General features: G+C 45.9%; 1 protein-coding gene across 1 annotated transcript; it reads left to right on the top strand.

Moving 5' to 3' along the window:
- The first annotated feature begins 7068 nt into the window (after window positions 1-7068).
- Window positions 7069-8662, top strand: LOC142196206 (uncharacterized). Its single transcript, XM_075266423.1, has one exon. The coding sequence runs from the start codon at window positions 7112-7114 to the stop codon at window positions 8660-8662; it is 1551 nt and encodes a 516-aa protein (XP_075122524.1). The 5' UTR covers window positions 7069-7111.
- The last annotated feature ends 16346 nt before the right edge of the window (window positions 8663-25008 follow it).

Genomic DNA, 25008 nt, shown 5'->3' with positions numbered 1-25008 from the left:
ATAGGAGCCCCAGCTATGGTTACAGTCGACTCCCCAATTCTGCAGCTGCTTAACACTGAAAGGACACACTGGTACATACTTGCAGGGTTAAGATTGGACCACCCGGACACTGGTTTATATAACCTTTTTGATGTGTGTGGCTGTCACCCTACAAGATGTGATCACAACTGTGCTTCCTATACTATCACTAGCTGCGCAGCATCATCAATAATGTGTCGCAACGGACAGCGGTGAAGTGACATAATAAAAACGTGGGCAGTGGGGTTTTACTGTCATTTATATACTGTATATATGAAGCACTCAACTCAATTCACCATTCAGAAGTTTAGTGACCTTGTCATACCTAAATTATATAAAAGTTTGGTATAAAATTTCTCAGTTTTACTGCTGAAATCTCCACAGAGCTCTCACCACTAAACACCGTCTAGAACGAGGGACGTCAGGACAATTTGTTGTCATAGAAATTGTGGGGGAACAATGATATCTTTGGAAAAATTAAGTATAAAAAGGTGGGGGCTTATGCTGTTATATCTCCATCTCATCTCAGGGACGAGATGTCTCTTCCTTTGGGAACCGGTTAAAACTGGCCATGTGTTGTGTATTTGTTGAATACACAAAGAGAAAAAGAGTCAGGAAGAGAATGGGCATTGATAGGATTGTTGGACATAAAAGATCAAAGACGGGAAGCCCTAACACCTAAGGTGATAAGGAAATAGAATGGTAACACTAATTGTCTCCAAGGGGGGATATGAACACAGGAGGTCTATAGAAACACTGGAAGTTAGATCCAAGAAGTGACACAAAAGTCTTTGATGTGTAATTATCTTCTGAGCCTTGAGATACAGTAACTGTAGGGGGTTAGCTTCCTGATGGAATGTAATGCTTTAGCCAATGGATAGAGGCTACCATTCCACATCCAATCCTAGTATGTTATGTTATGTCATAAGTCCGACCTGCTTGTGTCTGTATAAATATTGCCTTTTTTTGTAACAATAAATCAGAACTCACTTAATACACTACACTGTGTGTGCGTATCCGTGACTTCTCCAAGCTTGCATATTTAAATTAGACCTACGTCAGCATACGTAAGGGGTCTTTGCCCTAACAGAAATTGTCGCTCAACGTGGGGTATCGATGATCGTTTGATGTGCAACCAATAGAATACCAACCCATCCATCAACCGACTAAGGAGACGGGCCCGGAGGACCTCAGATGAATAAAACAGCGCTGTAGGTAAGCCTTTGTTTTACCATATAAGTAATCTGAGTTCCCACGTGTCCCGGATCCTGTGTGTTGATGTGTGAGGTTAGTGTTGCATATCGTTTTATAACAATCGATACCATTTTTATATAGCTCGGAAGAACGAAAAACGTATGTTGTTGTAGCGGGGTGGGAATGTTATACCTCATTCTTTGTATACTGTCCATGCTGTCATTTGATTGATACATCTGTTATAAAGTATATAAGGCGGTACATTAGAGATTAGTGCAGTCTCTATCCTTAATCAAAAAGTACTGAGTGATTGAAAAGTCCTTGTTTAAGAACACTAGCCTCCAGCCGTGCCTGGACGGTCAGGGTCGAATGAGACCCGAGTAGTAGCACTAAGGACTGAGTAGAATCCGCGCAAGTACGTGCAAAGATTCAGGTGTGTTTATGTAAAGGGGCATAGACAGAAAGTTGAGTCTATGGAAACCGAATGAGGTTTTATCCTGAGCACTACACCAGAATTTTGCACATTAGAGATTAGTTCAGTGAAAACAGAGTAGTGACTGTTGAGAGTTCCCATTAAGAGAGATCTGTGTGAAATCTGTGTGAAGTTTGGGGATCTGTGTGACCCCCAGAGAGATCTGTGTGAAATCTGTGTGAAGTTTGGGGATCTGTGTGACCCCCAGAGAGATCTGTGTGAAATCTGTGTGAAGTTTGGGGGATCTGGGTGACCCCCAGAGAGATCTGTGTGATCCTTTATTGTCTTAATTGCCCTAGAGGGGTGGGAAGCTCTCAGCAGATTTGGCCATCAGCGAAAAATGGGGAAGGGATCCTCTAAGATATGGTACACCCCATATGAACTAATAGAGATGGGAGAAGGAAAAGAGGTTGCTGCCGAAGTAAAAACAATTTTTAAAAGAGCAGGTGTCCCCAAGACAGGACTGTTTGATAGTAGATTTTGGGACCAATGGAGATTAGATCATGCAGGACAGATACGGGAGCATAAGTTACAAAGAGGGATATATGCTCTGATTGAAAGTAGTAACAGGGCAGAGAAGGGGGACTGGCCTCAGAAATCGGGTAATAAGAAGGTTGTACTATATGCTTTACCCTCCGCCGTGATTTTAAATCAAACAGGACGGCAAAATCCACCCTCTGCACCCCCACCATATGGAGGTCCAGAGGGATGGACTTGTAGGGTTTGTAGTCAGCAAAATCTTTACTACAGAGAAACTTGTCTGGCGTGTGGAGCTCATCGCCCCCACGTACAACAAGTAAAAATGTTACAACCACCCGATGATGAGGCCCTTCCACCTTCACCAGAGCCAACACAACACTTGTACCCAGTGTTGACAAGGTCCCAGACAAGGAGAACCTTGGGTGTCCAGGACCCCCATGGAGAGACAGGGACTGAGATTGAAAATAATTCAAAAGAAGGGACATCCCGAACTCCGCAAAGAGGAGGGGGGGAGACAGGTAGTCAAAACATCACTACTACCACAGTTGAATGGCGACCCTGGACCCCCAGTGAACAATTGGCCCTTTGCCAACAGTTGCCAGACCCTCAGCTAGAGCCCAGTGCCTTTCTTAGAAAAATGAAAATGATCCAGATGAATTATAAAGCTAGCTGGAAGGATCTTATGGCCCTTCTACAGGTCAAATGTACTGAGGGACTGATGGGAACCATCAATCTTACTGCCCAGTTTGGTAGACATCAGCCTAGCAGTACAGAAACCACTGGGAGCGGGGACGAGTTCTTGGATAGATTACAATTATGGTGTGACAAACAAGCAGAAACCAGACGTACTGCTTTAACTACTTGTAGAAGGGAAAAGGGAGAGTCTATTGAAGCGTATTATGGCAGACTACTCACCAAGGTAGTAGACTCTGGGTGGGAGCAGGCCCCTGGTGCTTTGAAAAATACCATGATTGCTGAAGCATTCATGCAAGGAATCGGACCAAATATGGCCGAAAAGATCAGAGGCTGCACCCCAGATTGGAGACGCACAAACCCAGATGATTTGTATGCTAAGGCTGTTGGGTTTGCTGTAGATGAGAGAGAGAGAAAGGCAGTCGCTCCAGTAAAAAATTACACCAATTCTGGTACCATAAACCCGGGAAATCCAAGGAATCAAGGCCGACAGGGCACCCGCCATAGACAACAAGGGCAGAGGGGCATTCAAATATGTTTTAATTGTAGAAAACCGGGACATCTGGCCAGAGATTGTTTGTGCCCAAACCAAAGGGACAATTATAGAGCACCTGCCCCTACTCAGGTTCAGGACAACTCACAATGAAGGTCAGGCTCTCCAGCCCCAGTATCCCTCTTATCTTCAGCAGAAAGAGGTATACAAATTTTCCAACCTGTATTGATTAATGGAAAGGAGGTGCCGTTCCTCATAGACACTGGGGCAACTAAATCTTGTGTCAGCAAAGACATTGTTACTCATTTTGATTTACCCTTGTCTGGTGAGAGTCAGTTAGTTCAGGGAGTATCAGGTCCCCCTACCCCGTTTTACCAGACAAAGCCCATAGAAACGTCCTTTCAGGGGAGCAGGATTTTGACTAGATTCCTTGTCTCTGAAACCTCAGACAATATTCTAGGTACTGATGTGATGGGAGTACTGGGTTGTAACATCATGCTGCACCCCTCCGGTGAAGCTTATGTACAAACCACACATACCAATCACGAGATACTTTGTTTAGTATCTGCAGCAGTGAATACTCCACATTCAGTATTCACCCTCACTGATGAAGAAAGTGTGTTATTGTCTAAGGTTCCAGAAGGTCTGTGGGCAATAAGTAAAACGGATTTGGGCAAGTTAGATGTTCCTCCTGTTATGGTGAACTTGAAAGCAGGAGCCCAGCCACCTAGAATCAAACAGTACCCACTGACACATGCCCAAGAAGATGCTATAGCCACAACTATAGTAGAATTGCTAAAAGCTAAGGCTCTAAAAGAATGTACGTCAGTGGCCAACACACCACTGTTCCCTGTTAAAAAGAAGGGCAAAAAGGGTGAACCAGATACTTACCGCATGGTCCATGACCTAAGAGAGTTGAACAAAGTCACCTTGCTAGAGACCCCGGTAGTGCCCAACCCTCATACTTTACTGTCTGCAATTCCTACAGGGACCACGTATTATAGTGTCGTGGATCTCTGTAATGCTTATTTCAGTGTGCCCCTGCACCCCGATTGCCAATACCTATTTGCCTTCACTTTTAGAGGTAAACAATACACTTGGACAGTCCTGCCACAGGGGGCACAAAATAGTCCAAATCAGTTCACAAGGTGTCTCACACTGATCATGAATGCCTGGGACCCTCCCTCTGATGATGTTGTCTTATTGCAATATGTTGACGATCTTCTTCTTTGTGCCCCAGATAAACAGACATGTGAAGCCGCGACCATAAGCCTGCTGTGTTTCCTCTACCAGAACGGGTGTAAGGCCAGTAAAGACAAGCTGCAATTTTGTAAGCAAAAGGTGGTGTTCTTAGGACATTGTCTGAGCCAAGGTACCAAACATCTTTCAGATGAACGGACCAAAGTGGTAAGGGAAATGCAGGTGCCAACCTCCCATGCTCAGTTACGTACCTTTTTGGGTCTGGTGTCATACTGTAGGCCATGGATCAGGTCTGCATCCCTGACCATGCAGCCCTTGTATGACTGTCTCTCCTCTAAACCATTCAGTCTGACACCAGAGGCTTTGGACGCATTTTATCAACTTAAGCTCCAGATAGTCAGCGCACCTGCCTTAGGCCTGCCTGACTATCAGAAGCCTTTTCAAATCTATGTCACTGAGATGATGGGACATGCTACTGCAGTTCTCACACAACAACATGGAGATAGAAAGCGTCCCGTGGCATACTATAGTGCACGTTTGGATGCTGTCGCAAGAGGAACGCCCTCTTGTGTAAGGGTTGTACTCTCCGTACAGGCCCTGCTGGAGAAAAGCTCAGACATTGTCCTAGACCACCCCCTAGTGGTATACACACCACATGACATCCATGCAATCCTCACACAGGTAGACAGACGTCATCTTTCTTTGGCGAGACAGAGCAAAATGGAATTTGCTCTACAATCCTCCTCCAACATCTCATTTCAGCGTTGTTTAACTCTGAATCCTGCAACTCTTTTACCAATAGGAGTGCATGATTCAAAGGAGGGAATAGAGGATGAGATATTTTTAAACTCCCTCTCAGAAGGTGACTTATTTGACAACCAACATCAGCATGACTGTGTTGACCTGATGTCTCAAGAGACAGTCGGCTTCAGTCATGTTACTGATGCCCCATTGGAGAATCCTGACTATGAGATGTTTGTGGACGGTTCTAGGTACTTAACAGAAAAAGGCAAATTTGTTACAGGGTATGCTGTAGTCACTACACATGACACCATAGTACAAGAAGCCCTTCCACCACACATGTCAGCACAAGAGGCTGAACTAAAAGCCCTTATAGAAGCCTGCAAAGTAGCAAAGGATAGCACAGCAAACATTTACACTGACTCCAGGTATGCGTATGGCATTGCACATGATTATGGCCCAATATGGAGGTCCAGGAACTTCCTGACGGCACAGGGTAAGCCAATTAAGAATGGAAACTTAGTAAGTCAGCTAATGGAAGCCATATTGCTCCCTAAGCAGTTGGCAATTGTGAAAGTCAGAGCTCACACAAGGGGAAGAGACCCTGAGAGTATCGGAAATGAGAAGGCTGATCGAGCAGCAAAAGCAGCGGCACTACTGCCATGGAAGGGTCTCAACCAGGTGAGCAAGATGGATATTGACCTAGCAGACCCCAAGGGGCTGTACGCTAAGGTGACTGGTGAGGAAGTTGAGAAATGGGCAAAGGCTGGTGCCAGAGAATGTGAAGGAATGTGGAAAATGGGGGATAGACTGTGTCTGCCCGCAGCAGTATACCCCCAAATGGCTGGTTTGGCCCACGGTAAGGTGCATGCCTCTCGAAATGCCATGGAGTCACTAGTGGGTAAACTATGGTTTGCCCCAGGTTTTGGAAGGGCTGCAGGTAATCACGTAAAAGCATGTCACATATGTGCTCTACACAATCCAGGACAGGTAGTTAAAACACCTACCAAATGCACACCAAAATCCCTGTATCCATTTCAAAGGTTACAAGTAGACTACATACAATTGCCTAAGTCTGGAACGTATGAAAATGTGTTGGTCTGTGTGGATTTGTTCTCAGGTTGGGTGGAGGCTTATCCGGTCAGCCGAGCAACTGCACAGGTAACTGCCAAGAAATTGATGTCTGAGCTTGTGTGTAGATTCGGGATACCTGAGGTGATAGAGTCTGATAGAGGTACACATTTCACAGGTGAAATAATGAGGGAAATAATGTCTGCATTAGGGATTGAGCAAGCTTTCCACACACCCTACCATCCCCAGAGTTCAGGCAAAGTGGAAAGGTTGAATGGCACACTAAAGTTAAAAATCCAGAAAGCCATGGCAGAGACAGGAAGGCCCTGGCCAGAGTGCCTATCTCTAGCATTATACTCAGTGAGGACCACTCCTAATAAAAAGACAGGTCTGTCACCATTCGAGGTGCTTTTTGGAAGTGTGCCTAGACTAGGGTTATATTTTCCCCAGACTTTACAACTTAATTATGACAGCACTGCCAGCTATGTCCAGAACTTGTGTCAAAGATTGAAAGTAACACATGAGCAGGTGTTTTCTTCTATTCCAGACCCTTCTGATTTTTCAGGAACACATAGCTTGCAGCCTGGTGATTGGGTGGTCGTGAAAAGACATACCAGGAAGCCTCTTGAACCCAGATATGATGGTCCCTCCCAAGTATTGCTGACAACTGCCACTTCAGTCAAATTGGAAGGAAAATCTACCTGGATACACGCTTCCCATTGTAAAAAGGTTCCTGAACCACGGCAGGAATGAAGAGATGGACATTACTTGTTTTATGCTTTCTAAAAGGACTCACAATCAGTGGAGCCTGGAAATCTCTTCAGGGACCTAGAGAAGTTGACAATAAATTTGTCAGACATCATCTTATAATGGTAGAAGGGTTCAATAAGGCCCTCAAAAATTGTTGGATATGCACTCACTCACCCATTTCCTCCTCCAGTCTACCGTTCATAGCTGTGCCTGTCCCCATGGAAGAACTGATCGACTGGTCTGGTTGTATGGATCACACCCACAATACGAAAGAATCAGTGTGGAAATTGTGGGCAAATGTTACTGTGGGGATACCAATAGTGGGATGGACAGATTACCCATGGTGGCAAGGTAACCTTACTGGGGATAATGAGAATATCCAATATGTGACGTATAATGGAGATAGATGGGTTACCCAAAAGAAATCCACTGTTAATCGGTTAGGAGAAATTCCCCAAGCCCGACTACAGATAAGTTTTGCTGATGATGGGAAAAAGAGAGGGGATTTTTGGACACCTTGGGTCATAGAAAGAACATTACACAACACGTCCTGGGAACATGCTCATCTATTCATAGAAGGGAATAATCACACATGTAAGGAGATACCCGGGAATATAGAATGTGTAAATGAGACAATTGAAGAAAGACTTTATAGGAAAAAGAACCTCAACTTTGTTTGTGGAAATCGAGATTTTGGATATTGTGGGGCCCTGGGTAAACAACCATCTTGGTGTATGTTAAAAAATGTATCCAGCTTTGTGGATCTTGTGCACAAACTTATTACCCAACACTCAGCCTTCTTTGCTCTACCTCCTCAGATGTACTGGGCATGTGGCAACAATGCATACAAGTGGTTACCGGTGGGGGTAAAAGGTACATGTACAATAGTAAGACTTACTCCTGCCACCTTTATAGTTGATAGACTAAATGCAAAAGCCATACCTAAGCACACTCTGTACAAGAGAGCAGCTGACAACACCCCTAGGAGAAGTGGTAGACCCCACCTGGTCCAAATGAGTACAGGAAACAAAATAGTCAGTACAGTCCTTGTTTATCCAATGATAACGCAAACCTGGGATAAGCTAGTAGAAGCCACCGATTACTTAGATGATCAAATATGGGGTATATTAGGCGTACTTAACACCACCATAGCAGTACAAAACCAGCTGATCATAGTCACCAACCAACACACCCTGGTACTAGATTATGTTACTGCGGCCCAGGGTGGGATGTGTCAGGTGGTGGGACCTACCTGTTGCCATTATATCGATCCAGAAGGTAATATCAAAGGAAAACAAGAATTAGAGAATATATACAAATTAAGGGAAGAATATGAGAAGGAGGTGGGGAAAAATGAAGATAGCTGGTGGTCCGACACTTTTTCCTTTCTGAATCCTGTTAATTGGTTCAAGGGAATAGGTGGATGGATAACGGGGATATTACAAATCATTGTACAAATTGCCATAGTCATATTGTTTATATATTGTTTTTTCAAGTTAATTTTGATATGTTTTAATAGATGTTATGATAAAGATAGATATAAGTGGTAGACATTTATAAAAAAAAAAACAAAACATATCAGATGGGGAATCCAGCAGGGCTGGCATTTAGGGAACTAAGTGAACGTACTCATCTGATATGAAAAATAATAAATGTCTTAATGGGGGAATTGTGGGGGAACAATGATATCTTTGGAAAAATTAAGTATAAAAAGGTGGGGGCTTATGCTGTTATATCTCCATCTCATCTCAGGGACGAGATGTCTCTTCCTTTGGGAACCGGTTAAAACTGGCCATGTGTTGTGTATTTGTTGAATACACAAAGAGAAAAAGAGTCAGGAAGAGAATGGGCATTGATAGGATTGTTGGACATAAAAGATCAAAGACGGGAAGCCCTAACACCTAAGGTGATAAGGAAATAGAATGGTAACACTAATTGTCTCCAAGGGGGGATATGAACACAGGAGGTCTATAGAAACACTGGAAGTTAGATCCAAGAAGTGACACAAAAGTCTTTGATGTGTAATTATCTTCTGAGCCTTGAGATACAGTAACTGTAGGGGGTTAGCTTCCTGATGGAATGTAATGCTTTAGCCAATGGATAGAGGCTACCATTCCACATCCAATCCTAGTATGTTATGTTATGTCATAAGTCCGACCTGCTTGTGTCTGTATAAATATTGCCTTTTTTTGTAACAATAAATCAGAACTCACTTAATACACTACACTGTGTGTGCGTATCCGTGACTTCTCCAAGCTTGCATATTTAAATTAGACCTACGTCAGCATACGTAAGGGGTCTTTGCCCTAACAAAATCAAATTATTCCTTTCGTGATTGCCAGTAATTGTAAAATGAGAACTATGTGACCTGAGGGATCTCAGAAATGGTTGAACTTGTGTTTATGTAATTTTGGCTAGACATACAAATTGCTGTATTATTTAACAGAATAGACATACGTCTGTATAGGGAGGCAAATCATCCAAATTGTTGGGTTATCTCGTTTGAACAGAATGACCTTGTGACAGATTGATGACTGCAAAACTTTTCATTTGCAGGTCTTAAGACATCTAAGGAGAATGAAAACTCAAACACAAATTATTCTTTTAACTTCTAGGAGTGACATTTCAGCAAGATATGGGCTGCAGTAGACTCCTATTTCAGGAGCCTTCACTAGTCACAGGGCACCTGGGCAATAATGTTCCTAGCTTGCTAGTGTCTTGCAAAGGTGTTCCTGATACTGTCTGTTACTACTGTGCTTTGACCCCAGCTTGTTATCAGACCTTGTTCTGTCTATTGTCCTCTCTCTGCTATTCACCAATTTCCCCGGATCTCAGCCTGCCTCTGACCATCAAATCTATTCTATCGGTGCTGACTATTTCCTGTTCACTCACTCCGCATATATGTTGCTATTATGGGGAATTGGAGTCGCGGGGGAGAGTATGGGGTGGGTTGGCTGATTTGGGGTATAACAGTCCGTGGAGTCTCATCTTCCTCTTAGTTGGTGACAGCTGTATGGGGGGGTGGGGCGGGTGGTTTGGGGTATAACAGTCCGTGGAGTCTCATCTTACTCTTAGTTGGTGACCGCTATATGGGGAGGTGGGGTGGGTGGTTTGGGGTATCCTTAAAGAGGACCTTTCTTGGGTTTGAGCACATGCGGTATACACACCACTGGAAAGCCGACGGTGCGGCTTTCCAGCTCAGAAGTCTTTAGAATTAGAAATTACATTATAGGATGAAATACAGTGTTTATCTCAAGATCAGAAGAAGATGAGTAATGCAATGCAAGTGACTCAATGTCTTACATAGATTATATCCCAACATAAACTCTAAAATCATGCCGAATTGTTCTAATTACATTGTATAACTATAACCCCAGCTTGACTATGATGTCTAGTAATAAGCAATTACAATTACATCGCTATTTCATAAGAATGGAAATTGAATAGCATATGTCTGAGACATAGAAAAATCGAGGCGAATCATTGTGTTCCATGTCTGCAGGCAGTAATGAAGGTCTAACAAACTGTTCTGTTCCACTTTATGCCTCCATACCTCACTCAAGGCCAGAAGTCACCTTCATCATTGGAACTTTTCCTTGAAATATACAAAAGACTTTTTCATTTAGGTAACAGCAAAGACAATCAAAGAACCATAAAGCCATCTCTTTAGGCTCCGTGCCCGGAGCTATCCTTCAATTTTGTGTCAGAATTCGGAGCAGGAGCTCTATTCTTAAGATGCTGTTCGTTTCCCATTAATTCTAGAGAAGAAGAAAATGGAAAGTAAGCTGATAGCATCTTCGGATCTGTCCTTGTCCTTTATCTTATTAGAAGTTTACAAATGTTTTTAAGAGGTAGAAGAACGTCTTGGCAGAAACGCGTTATGTCAACCTTTACTTTACGCAATGGTAACTGAATTGTACAATATTGTTTCATCTGCTACTGGTCATATTAAGAAAAATTAAAGGAGTTGTCCAGAATTTGAAAAATATTGTTGCGTTGTTGCAGAAAAATTGCCATACCTGTCCGTAAACATACCAGGGACAATATCTGCAAATCTATGTATCATAAGTCACACCTCCATCCCTTATATCCTTATACCCTAAGTCATTCCCTATCTTCATGATAGGCCATCAATATTATAACTGCAGGGGTCTGACACCCGAGACCCCTGCAGATCACCAGTACTGAGGCCGCGCGGAAGACCCACCGTACAGACTATAGTGGCAAGTGAGGGTACTGCAGCACTGCCCCATAGACTTCAATAGGACAGCACTGCAGAACCTACACTCACCGCTACAGTTTGTATGGGAAGTGAGCAGTGCGGCACTCCCATGCTGCCTCAGTACTGGTGATCCGCAGGGGTCCCAAATATCAGACCCTGACAAATATAATATTGATGGCCTTTCCTGAGGATAGGCCATCAATCTTAGAAACCAGATAACCCCTTTAAAGGGTTTCCCTGGGATTCATGGGTTCTAAATAAAAATGGCTATTGGTATGTGTCAGCAACCAATCCTAAAATGGGAATAGGGGTTTCTGTAGGGTTGTCCGTGGTAGTAGTAACAAGGGTCTTGTGTCAGACTGCCTTTCAGTACTTTGCTCCTTAGCTTCTTTTCATGGTGACTAGCAGGAATGGGCCTCACCAATACTAACAGAGCGTAGGACATCGCAAACTCTCTGCTATATAGTCAGCAAACTTAACAAAATACTATTACAGGGTCTCACACCCAGTGCCCAACCTCTAATGAAGAGAGGTGAGGCAGCAACCTCGGGCGGCACTCTGGAGGGGGATGGAAGCCCGTGCGATTTTTTTTTTTTTTTCTTAACTTTTTTTTTTTTTTTTTACCTATACTAACGCACGGAGATCAGCCGCTCTTACGCCACCTACGCTGATACACAGACGTCTTACTGTGCCGGGAGAAGAAGAGGATGCGGCGGGAGCAGCAGTGAGGTTGATAAGTATAAGAACTTTATGTTTGTTTTTTAATAGGCCGCTACCTGCTGGAGTATTCCCAGCAGTTAGCGGCCTATTTACCAACCTCCCCGGACCTGCTCCCTGCCCGGGCCAGGCCACGATCCCAATACCGCTATTATTATACTCAGGGTCTGAATAATCGGAGGCCCAGGGGAGGTGAGAGAACATAATAAACAATGTTACTAACTAGAGATGAGCGAACAGTGTTCTATCGAACTCATGTTCGATCGGATATTAGGCTGTTCGGCATGTTCGAATCGAATCGAACACCGCGTGGTAAAGTGCGCCATTACTCGATTCCCCTCCCACCTTCCCTGGCGCCTTTTTTGCTCCAATAACAGCGCAGGGTAGGTGGGACAGGAACTACGACACCGGTGACGTTGAAAAAAGTAGGCAAAACCCATTGGCTGCCGAAAACATGTGACCTCTAATTTAAAAGAACAGCGCCGCCCAGGTTCGCGTCATTCTGAGCTTGCAATTCACCGAGGACGGAGGTTTCCGTCCAGCTAGCTAGGGCTTAGATTCTGGGTAGGCAGGGACAGGCTAGGATAGGAAGGAGAAGACAACCACAACAGCTCTTGTAAGAGCTAAATTCCAGGGAGAAGCTTGTCAGTGTAACGTGGCACTGACGGGCTCAATCGCCGCAACCCAGCTTTCCCAGGATCCTGAATGGAATACACTGTCAGTGTATTCCCGTATACCCGATATATACCCCGATACCCGTTCCAACGGTGTGCCCCCCCACCTTCACCCCAGAAATACCCTGCAAGTCCCCTAGCAATAGAATTGGGGCTATATACACCCACAATTTTTACTACTGGTATACAGTGCCATTGTCTGACTGGGAATTCAAAGAATATATTGGGAATACAAATACCCTCATTTCTTGCTACTGCCATATAGTGCCAGTTTCTGACTGGTAATTCAAAGAATATATTGGGGTTACGTGCACCCACAATTTTTACTACTGGTATACAGTGCCATTGTCTGACTGGGAATTCAAAGAATATATTGGGAATACAAATACCCTCATTTCTTGCTACTGCCATATAGTGCCAGTGTCTGACTGGGAATTCAAAGAATATATTGGGGTTACGTGCACCCACAATTTTTACTACTGGTATACAGTGCCATTGTCTGACTGGGAATTCAAAGAATATATTGGGAATACAAATACCCTCATTTCTTGCTACTGCCATATAGTGCCAGTTTCTGACTGGGAATTCAAAGAATATATTGGGGTTACGTGCACCCACAATTTTTACTACTGGTATACAGTGCCATTGTTTGACTGGGAATTCAAAGAGTATATTGGGAATACAAATACCCTCATTTCTTGCTACTGCCATATAGTGCCAGTTTCTGACTGGGAATTCAAAGAATATATTGGGGTTACGTGCACCCACAATTTTTACTACTGGTATACAGTGCCATTGTCTGACTGGGAATTCAAAGAATATATTGGGGTTATAAATACCCTCATTTCTTGCTACTGCCATATAGTGCCAGTTTCTGACTGGTAATTCAAAGAATATATTGGGGTTACGTGCACCCACAATTTTTACTACTGGTATACAGTGCCATTGTCTGACTGGGAATTCAAAGAATATATTGGGGTTATAAATACCCTCATTTCTTGCTACTGCCATATAGTGCCAGTTTCTGACTGGTAATTCAAAGAATATATTGGGGTTACGTGCACCCACAATTTTTACTACTGGTATACAGTGCCATTGTCTGACTGGGAATTCAAAGAGTATATTGGGAATACAAATACCCTCATTTCTTGCTACTGCCATATAGTGCCAGTTTCTGACTGGTAATTCAAAGAATATATTGGGGTTACGTGCACCCACAATTTTTACTACTGGTATACAGTGCCATTGTCTGACTGGGAATTCAAAGAGTATATTGGGAATACAAATACCTTCATTTCTTGCTACTGCCATATAGTGCCAGTTTCTGACTGGGAATTCAAAGAATATATTGGGGTTACGTGCACCCACAATTTTTACTACTGGTATACAGTGCCATTGTCTGACTGGGAATTCAAAGAATATATTGGGGTTATAAATACCCTCATTTCTTGCTACTGCCATATAGTGCCAGTTTCTGACTGGTAATTCAAAGAATATATTGGGGTTACGTGCACCCACAATTTTTACTACTGGTATACAGTGCCATTGTCTGACTGGGAATTCAAAGAATATATTGGGGTTATAAATACCCTCATTTCTTGCTACTGCCATATAGTGCCAGTTTCTGACTGGTAATTCAAAGAATATATTGGGGTTACGTGCACCCACAATTTTTACTACTGGTATACAGTGCCATTGTCTGACTGGGAATTCAAAGAATATATTGGGGTTATAAATACCCTCATTTCTTGCTACTGCCATATAGTGCCAGTTTCTGACTGGTAATTCAAAGAATATATTGGGGTTACGTGCACCCACAATTTTTACTACTGGTATACAGTGCCATTGTCTGACTGGGAATTCAAAGAGTATATTGGGAATACAAATACCCTCATTTCTTGCTACTGCCATATAGTGCCAGTTTCTGACTGGGAATTCAAAGAATATATTGGGGTTACGTGCACCCACAATTTTTACTACTGGTATACAGTGCCATTGTCTGACTGGGAATTCAAAGAATATATTGGGGTTATAAATACCCTCATTTCTTGCTACTGCCATATAGTGCCAGTTTCTGACTGGTAATTCAAAGAATATATTGGGGTTACGTGCACCCACAATTTTTACTACTGGTATACAGTGCCATTGTCTGACTGGGAATTCAAAGAGTATATTGGGAATACAAATACCCTCATTTCTTGCTACTGCCATATAGTGCCAGTGTCTGACTGGGAATTCAAAGAATATATTGGGGTTACGTGCACCCACAATTTTTACTACTGGTATACAGTGCCAATTTCTAACTAGGAATTCAAAATGCGCAAGGCTCCCGGAAAGGGACGTGGACGAGGCCGTGGGCGAGGTCGGGGGAATGGTTCTGGGGAGCAAGGTAGCAGTGAAGCCACAGGGCGTCCCGTGCCTACTCCTGTGGGGCAGCAAGCATTGCGCCACTCCACAGTGCCAGGGTTGCTTGCCACATTAACTAAACTGCAGGGTACAAACCTTAGTAGGCCCGAGAACCAGGAACAGGTCTTGCAATGGCTGTCAGAGAACGCTTACAGCACATTGTCCAGCAGCCAGTCAGACTCTGCCTCCTCTCCTCCTATTACCCAACAGTCTTGTCTTCCTTCCTCCCAAAATTCCGAAGCTTTACAGAACAATAACCCAAACTGTCCCTGCTCCCCAGAGCTGTTCTCCGCTCCTTTCATTGTCCCTCAACCTGCCTCTCCACGTCACGATTCCACGAACCTAACAGAGGAGCATCTGTGTCCAGATGCTCAAACACTAGAGTCTCCTCCATCTCCGTTCGATTTGGTGGTGGATGACCAGCAACCCACCCTCATCGACGATGATGTGACGCAGTTGCCGTCAGGGCATCCAGTTGACCGGCGCATTGTGCGGGAGGAGGAGATGAGACAGGAGTTGGAAGAGGAAGTGGTGGATGATGAGGACACTGACCCGACCTGGACAGGGGGGATGTCAAGCGGGGAAAGTAGTGTGGATGTTGAGGCAGGTGCAGCACCAAAAAGGGTAGCTAGAGGCAGAGGCAGAGGTCAGCAGCTTAGGCGAAGCCAGGCCACACCCGGAATCTCCCAAGATGTTCCAGTTCGTACCCAGCCCCGAAAAACTCCCACCTCGAGGGCACGTTTCTCGAAGGTGTGGAGTTTTTTCAAGGAATGCGCCGAGGACAGATATAGTGTTGTCTGCACAATTTGCCTCTCGAAATTGATTAGGGGCTCTGAGAAGAGCAACCTGTCCACCACTTCAATGCGCCGTCATTTGGAATCCAAGCACTGGAATCAGTGGCAGGCAGCAACGGCAGGACAAAGGCCGCCTGCCGTTCACGCCACTGCCACTGCCTCTGCCACTGCCTCTGCCTCTGCCACTGCCACTGCTGACTGTGCTGGCGATGCACTCCAGAGGACGAGCCAGGACACCACTTCATCTGCCTCCGCCACTTTGTTGACTTCTACCTCATCCTCCCCTGGTCCTGTCTTATCTCCTTCTCCTGCACCATCAAAGGCACCATCAGGCGTTTCTTTACAACAACCCACCATCTCTCAGACATTGGAGCGGCGGCAGAAATACACTGCTAACCACCCACACGCGCAAGCCTTGAACGCCAACATCGCTAAACTGCTGGCCCAGGAGATGTTGGCGTTCCGGCTTGTTGAAACTCCCGCCTTCCTGGACCTGATGGCAACTGCGGCACCTCGCTATGCCGTCCCTAGCCGTCACTACTTCTCCCGGTGTGCCGTCCCCGCCTTGCACCAGCACGTGTCACTCAACATCAGGCGGGCCCTTAGTTCCGCGCTTTGCACAAAGGTCCACTTGACCACCGACGCGTGGACAAGTGCATGCGGACAGGGACGCTACATTTCACTGACGGCACACTGGGTGAATGTAGTTGAGGCTGGGACTGCTTCCCAAACTGGCCCGGTGTACCTCGTCTCCCCGCCTAACATTCCTGGCAGGGACACGAGAAGAACACCCCCCTCCTCCTCCTCCTCTACCGCCTCCTCCTCCGCCACCGCCTCCTCCTCCGCCACCGCCTCCTCCTCCGCTGTTAGATTGACCCCAGCTACGAGTTGGAAACGTTGCAGCACTGGCGTTGGTAGACGTCAGCAGGCTGTGCTGAAGCTGATCATCTTGGGGGACAGACAGCACACTGCCTCCGAGGTGAGGGATGCCCTCCTCGATGAGACGGCAATATGGTTTGAGCCGCTGCACCTGGGCCCAGGCATGGTCGTTTGTGATAACGGCCGGAACCTGGTAGCAGCTCTGGAGCTTGCCGGACTCCAACATGTTCCATGCCTGGCCCACGTCTTCAACCTAGTGGTGCAACGTTTCCTAAAGAGCTACCCCAATGTTCCAGAGCTACTGGTGAAAGTGCGGCGCATGTGCGCCCACTTTCGCAAGTCGACAGTAGCCGCTGCTAGCTTAAAATCTCTCCAGCAACGCCTGCATGTGCCACAACACCGGCTTTTGTGCGACGTCCCCACACGCTGGAACTCAACGTTTCAGATGTTGAATAGAGTGGTTGAGCAGCAGAGACCTTTGATGGAATACCAGCTACAAAACCCTAGGGTGCCACAAAGTCAGCTGCCTCAGTTTCACATCCATGAGTGGCCATGGATGAGAGACCTTTGTGACATCCTACGGGTCTTTGAGGAGTCCACAAGGAGGGTGAGCTCTGAGGATGCGATGGTGAGCCTTACAATCCCGCTCTTGTGTGTTCTGAGAGAATCCCTGATTGACATCAGGGATAACTCAGATCACACAGAGGAGTTAGGGATAGCATCCGATCCGTCACAGCTGGAGAGTAGGTCCACACATCTGTCCGCTTCACTGCGTTTAATGGAGGAGGAGGAGGAGGAGGAGGAGGAAGAAGAGTTGTCCGATGATGTGATGGTGATACAGGAGGCTTCCGGGCAACTTCGAATCGTCCCATTGTTGCAGCGCGGATGGGTAGACATGGAGGATGAGGAGGAAATGGAGATTGAACTTTCCGGTGGGGCCAGAGGAGTCATGCCAACTAACACTGTGGCAGACATGGCTGAGTTCATGTTGGGGTGCTTTACAACCGACAAGCGTATTGTCAAAATCATGGAGGACAACCAGTACTGGATCTTTGCTATCCTTGACCCCCGGTATAAAAACAACATCTCGTCTTTTATTCCGGTAGAGGGGAGGGCCAATCGCATCAATGCTTGCCACAGGCAATTGGTGCAGAATATGATGGAGATGTTTCCAGCATGTGACGTTGGCGGCAGGGAGGGCAGTTCCTCCAGTAGGCAACCAAGTTCTCACCGGTCCACACAAACGAGGGGCACACTGTCTAAGGTCTGGGACACCTTGATGGCACCCCCTCGCCAAAGTGCCGCCACGGAGGGTCCTAGTGTCACCAGGCGTGAGAAGTATAGGCGCATGTTGCGGGAATACCTTTCCGACCACAGCCCTGTCCTCTCCGACCCCTCTGCGCCCTACACGTATTGGGTGTCGAAGTTGGACCTGTGGCTTGAACTTGCCCTATATGCCTTGGAGGTGCTGTCCTGTCCTGCCGCCAGCGTCCTATCTGAGAGGGTGTTCAGTGCAGCCGGTGGCATCATCACTGACAAGCGCACCCGTCTGTCAGCTGAGAGTGCCGACCGGCTCACTTTGATAAAAATGAACCACCACTGGATAGAGCCTTCATTTTTGTGCCCACCTGTGTAAAGCACCCCAACATGAAACTCCATGTCTGTACTCAACCTCTCCAATTCCTCCGCATCCTCATACTCATCCACCATAAGCGTTGCACAATTCTGCTAATACTAGGCTCCCTCCAACATGATTTCCCCCAACTCTGCTGGTTAGAGGCTCCCTCCACCCTGATTTCCACCAACTCTGCTGGTTAGAGGCTCCCTCCACCCTGCTTTCCCACAACTCTGCTGGTTAGAGGCTCCTTCCACCATGAATTTGCCCAAACTGGGCTGTTTAGAGGCTCCCTCCACCATGAATTGGTCCAAACTGGGCTGGTTAGAGGCTCCCTCCACCATTAATTGGTCCAAACTGGGCTGGTTAGAGGCTCCCTCCACCATGAATTTGCCCAAACTGGGCTGTTTAGAGGCTCCCTCCACCATGAATTTGCCCAAACTGGGCTGTTTAGAGGCTCCCTCCACCATGAATTGGTCCAAACTGGGTTTTTTAGAGGCTCCCTCCACCATGAATTGGTCCAAACTGGGCTGGTTAGAGGCTCCCTCCACCATGAATTGGTCCAAACTGGGGTGGTTAGAGGCTCCCTCCACCATTAATTGGTCCAAACTGGGCTGGTTAGAGGCTCCCTCCACCATTAATTGGTCCAAACTGGGCTGGTTAGAGGCTCCCTCCACCATGAATTTGCCCAAACTGGGCTGTTTAGAGGCTCCCTCCACCATGAATTGGTCCAAACTGGGTTTTTTAGAGGCTCCCTCCACCATGAATTGGTCCAAACTGGGCTGGTTAGAGGCTCCCTCCACCATGAATTGGTCCAAACTGGGGTGGTTAGAGGCTCCCTCCACCATGAATTGGTCCAAACTGGGTTTTTTAGAGGCTCCCTCCACCATGAATTTGCCCAAACTGGGCTGTTTAGAGGCTCCCTCCACCATGAATTGGTCCAAACTGGGCTGGTTAGAGGCTCCCTCCACCATGAATTTCCCAAAACGTGGCTGTTTAGAGGCTCCCTCCACCATTAATTGGTCCAAACTGGGCTGGTTAGAGGCTCCCTCCACCATGAATTGGTCCAAACTGGGGTTTTTAGAGGCTCCCTCCACCATGAATTGGTCCAAACTTGGCTGTTTAGAGGCTCCCTCCACCATGAATTGGTCCAAACTGGGGTGGTTAGAGGCTCCCTCCACCATTAATTGGTCCAAACTGGGCTGGTTAGAGGCTCCCTCCACCATTAATTGGTCCAAACTGGGCTGGTTAGAGGCTCCCTCCACCATGAATTTGCCCAAACTGGGCTGTTTAGAGGCTCCCTCCACCATGAATTTGCCCAAACTGGGCTGGTTAGAGGCTCCCTCCACCATGAATTGGTCCAAACGGGTTTTTAGAGGCTCCCTTCACCATGAATTGGTCCAAACTTGGCTGTTTAGAGGCTCCCTCCACCATGAATTGGTCCAAACTGGGGTGGTTAGAGGCTCCCTCCACCATTAATTGGTCCAAACTGGGCTGGTTAGAGGCTCCCTCCACCATTAATTGGTCCAAACTGGGCTGGTTAGAGGCTCCCTCCACCATGAATTTGCCCAAACTGGGCTGTTTAGAGGCTCCCTCCACCATGAATTTGCCCAAACTGGGCTGTTTAGAGGCTCCCTCCACCATGAATTGGTCCAAACTGGGTTTTTTAGAGGCTCCCTCCACCATGAATTTGCCCAAACTGGGCTGTTTAGAGGCTCCCTCCACCATGAATTTGCCCAAACTGGGCTGGTTAGAGGCTCCCTCCACCATGAATTGGTCCAAACGGGTTTTTAGAGGCTCCCTTCACCATGAATTGGTCCAAACTTGGCTGTTTAGAGGCTCCCTCCACCATGAATTGGTCCAAACTGGGGTGGTTAGAGGCTCCCTCCACCATTAATTGGTCCAAACTGGGCTGGTTAGAGGCTCCCTCCACCATTAATTGGTCCAAACTGGGCTGGTTAGAGGCTCCCTCCACCATGAATTTGCCCAAACTGGGCTGTTTAGAGGCTCCCTCCACCATGAATTTGCCCAAACTGGGCTGTTTAGAGGCTCCCTCCACCATGAATTGGTCCAAACTGGGTTTTTTAGAGGCTCCCTCCACCATGAATTGGTCCAAACTGGGCTGGTTAGAGGCTCCCTCCACCATGAATTGGTCCAAACTGGGGTGGTTAGAGGCTCCCTCCACCATTAATTGGTCCAAACTGGGCTGGTTAGAGGCTCCCTCCACCATTAATTGGTCCAAACTGGGCTGGTTAGAGGCTCCCTCCACCATGAATTTGCCCAAACTGGGCTGTTTAGAGGCTCCCTCCACCATGAATTGGTCCAAACTGGGTTTTTTAGAGGCTCCCTCCACCATGAATTGGTCCAAACTGGGCTGGTTAGAGGCTCCCTCCACCATGAATTGGTCCAAACTGGGGTGGTTAGAGGCTCCCTCCACCATGAATTGGTCCAAACTGGGTTTTTTAGAGGCTCCCTCCACCATGAATTTGCCCAAACTGGGCTGTTTAGAGGCTCCCTCCACCATGAATTGGTCCAAACTGGGCTGGTTAGAGGCTCCCTCCACCATGAATTTCCCAAAACTTGGCTGTTTAGAGGCTCCCTCCACCATTAATTGGTCCAAACTGGGCTGGTTAGAGGCTCCCTCCACCATGAATTGGTCCAAACTGGGGTTTTTAGAGGCTCCCTCCACCATGAATTGGTCCAAACTTGGCTGTTTAGAGGCTCCCTCCACCATGAATTGGTCCAAACTGGGGTGGTTAGAGGCTCCCTCCACCATTAATTGGTCCAAACTGGGCTGGTTAGAGGCTCCCTCCACCATTAATTGGTCCAAACTGGGCTGGTTAGAGGCTCCCTCCACCATGAATTTGCCCAAACTGGGCTGTTTAGAGGCTCCCTCCACCATGAATTTGCCCAAACTGGGCTGGTTAGAGGCTCCCTCCACCATGAATTGGTCCAAACGGGTTTTTAGAGGCTCCTTTCACCATGAATTGGTCCAAACTTGGCTGTTTAGAGGCTCCCTCCACCATGAATTGGTCCAAACTGGGGTGGTTAGAGGCTCCTCCACCATTAATTGGTCCAAACTGGGCTGGTTAGAGGCTCCCTCCACCATTAATTGGTCCAAACTGGGCTGGTTAGAGGCTCCCTCCACCATGAATTGGTCCAAACTGGGGTTTTTAGAGGCTCCCTCCACCATGAATTGGTCCAAACTTGGCTGTTTAGAGGCTCCCTCCACCATTAATTGGTCCAAACTGGGCTGGTTAGAGGCTCCCTCCACCATGAATTGGTCCAAACTGGGTTTTTTAGAGGCTCCCTCCACCATGAATTTGCCCAAACTGGGCTGTTTAGAGGCTCCCTCCACCATGAATTGGTCCAAACTGGGTTTTTTAGAGGCTCCCTCCACCATGAATTGGTCCAAACTGGGCTGGTTATAGGCTCCCTCCACCATGAATTGGTCCAAACTGGGGTGGTTAGAGGCTCCCTCCACCATTAATTGGTCCAAACTGGGCTGGTTAGAGGCTCCCTCCACCATTAATTGGTCCAAACTGGGCTGGTTAGAGGCTCCCTCCACCATTAATTGGTCCAAACTGGGCTGGTTAGAGGCTCCCTCCACCATGAATTTGCCCAAACTGGGCTGTTTAGAGGCTCCCTCCACCATGAATTTGCCCAAACTGGGCTGGTTAGAGGCTCCCTCCACCATGAATTGGTCCAAACTGGGGTTTTTAGAGGCTCCCTCCACCATGAATTGGTCCAAACTTGGCTGTTTAGAGGCTCCCTCCACCATTAATTGGTCCAAACTGGGCTGGTTAGAGGCTCCCTCCACCATGAATTGGTCCAAACTGGGTTTTTTAGAGGCTCCCTCCACCATGAATTTGCCCAAACTGGGCTGTTTAGAGGCTCCCTCCACCATGAATTGGTCCAAACTGGGGTGGTTAGAGGCTCCCTCCACCATTAATTGGTCCAAACTGGGCTGGTTAGAGGCTCCCTCCACCATTAATTGGTCCAAACTGGGCTGGTTAGAGGCTCCCTCCACCATGAATTTGCCCAAACTGGGCTGGTTAGAGGCTCCCTCCACCATGAATTGGTCCAAACTGGGTTTTTTAGAGGCTCCCTCCACCATGAATTTGCCCAAACTGGGCTGGTTAGAGGCTCCCTCCACCATGAATTGGTCCAAACTGGGGTTTTTAGAGGCTCCCTCCACCATGAATTTGCCCAAACTCTGCTGGTTAGAGGCTCAATCCACCCTGATTTTCAAAACAAATGTTGGTGCCAACCTCAACTTACTACAAGGGCCAAATTCACTGCTGGTGACAAGCTCTCCTCACTGCAAGTGCCAAATACACATGTTTCAAGGTGTTTTCCTACTGTCAGAGAGGTGGTATTGAGTGTGTAAAGTGTGTAGTTGTTAGGCTGTGATGTTGGGGTAATAGAGGGTCTTTGGTGTGTTAGATGCCCCCAGACATGCTTCCCCTGCTGTCCCAGTGTCATTCCAGAGGTGTTGGCATCATTTCCTGGGGTGTCATAGTGGACTTGGTGACCCTCCAGACACGGATTTGGGTTTCCCCCTTAACGAGTATCTGTTCCCCATAGACTATAATGGGGTTCGAAACCCGTTCGAACACACGAACATTGAGCGGCTGTTCGAATCGAATTTCGAACCTCGAACATTTTAGTGTTCGCTCATCTCTATTACTAACCGCTCCGGGATCCGATGTTAATCCTAGCAATGTTGTATGTTGTACTGTGTTGAATGTTGTATGTTGTACTTTGTTGAATGTTGTATGTTGTACTGTGTTGAATGTTGTATGTTGTACTGTGTTGAATGTTGTACTGTGTTGTATGTTGTATTGTGTTGAATGTTGCATGTTGTACTGTGTTGAATGTTGTATGTTGTACTATGTTGTATGTTATACTGTGTTGAATGTTGTTTGTTGTATGTTATACTGTGTTGTATGTTGTGTGTTGAATATTGCGTGTTGTATGTTGTACTGTGTTGAATGTTGCATGTTGTACTGTGTTGTATGTTGTACTGTGTTGTATGTTGCATGTTATATGTTGTACTGTGTTGTATGTTTTATGTTGTATGTAAAAAAAAAAGGTTAAACTATGATGGCTTTCAGGATGCCATGAGACCAAATCAGAAAAACATGCTGTGTTCTAAAGGAATAAACATGCCTCCCTCTTTTGTATTGTATTTTTGCCTCCGGACAGTGTGTCCTCTCTTATCCAGCGTCTGTTTTGCTTCTTTCATTACACAGATTTCTCTTCTTTTCCAGCAGTGAACAAACAGTCTGATAGTTATTACCTTGACATAAAAAATAATAAAGAATAACCTTTGTTTCATATTTTTCTTTTAATAAATCAATAGTACAAGCGAAAATAAGAAACTGTACAATGGAGTTTATTACAGAAATCTGCTTCTTTCTCTCGGATAAAATTCGCTCACAGTCAAATAATATTTCATTGTTGGAGCAGAATGTGACGTCTTTAAGGTCTTTCTTTCTGTAGCTCGATACTTCTTTTTACATATTTTCAGCATGTTTGTTGCTTCTATGTCTTCCAATTTTTCTTTCAGATCCAAACAGGGAACTGTAGAGAAACCTTCCCTATGGGATTATCTCGTGTCTTGTTAGCCTGATGGATGGCTACACCTTTATAGGCAAGTTATAATCTCCCACATCTTATCTTCTGCCAAGGAGATGCCATCCTTGTTGGTATACAGCTCACCTTTTCACCTCCAGTCTGTTTTCTTATATATTCCCTATTTCATACAAATTTTCTATTATTTCATGAAGTGAAGTACATAAAAATGAAGCAGACTTCAACGATGTGGTTGCCAAGGGAGGATGAAAAATGTAATGAGAACAAAAAAAAATCTAAGCAATAGTACCCAATAAGTCTTTGTAGACATGAAAGGACGTATCTACAGCACACCGCGGTACATGGTAAGTATTGTAAATCCATGATAGCTGGAGGTCGGGACACTTCTATTAAGCAGATATACATACAGCATAGAAGAGAGTTTTAAGTTATTAATTATTATTATTATTATTATGAATTATTTAAATAATTCAACTTGTGAAGAAATTTCAAATTGAGTCTCCTAAATTGACAATATAGAGAGAAAACCACCAAAAACCTTTAGTTTTACTTAAAGGAGCTGAATTCCAAGATTTGCAAGATATTGCATTAGGTTTTCTTGAATCATTTATTTAACCTTTCTGTGTCCACCACGTAAATTTCGCATGTCTTGCCTGAGGGATCCCTTGTACGGTGAACCTCCTGATTCTGATGCTGCAGCATCGTATCTCCTGGTTGGAAGTGATCCTGAGCAAGTGCAATGTTTCTCAGCATCTCCTGTGAAAAATATAAGATGCTACAATGTCCGTCTCAAATCACTGGTATCATCCATCTTCAGAAAGACAGAGATTAAGATGGTTTATCAGCTCATTGAGGGAACAGGTCACAACTGCTAACCATAGAAGACTAGAGAGGTGAAGGCAGGAACAGGTCCAGAGAGGGGTATAGACAGATGCTGCTGTATCTAGTAAGCTTTATACCTCACTCCAGTGCCAGATTCATAGTAACACTG

This window comes from Leptodactylus fuscus, chromosome 2 (genome assembly GCF_031893055.1).
Source record: "Leptodactylus fuscus isolate aLepFus1 chromosome 2, aLepFus1.hap2, whole genome shotgun sequence".
Lineage (NCBI taxonomy): Eukaryota > Metazoa > Chordata > Amphibia > Anura > Leptodactylidae > Leptodactylus > Leptodactylus fuscus.
This window is presented reverse-complemented; position numbering and strand designations above follow the sequence as displayed.

Coding starts and splice junctions, on each gene's coding strand:
- LOC142196206 (XM_075266423.1), top strand. CDS start 7,112: ATGAAGAGATGGACATTACTTGTTTTATGCTTTCTAAAAGGACTCACA.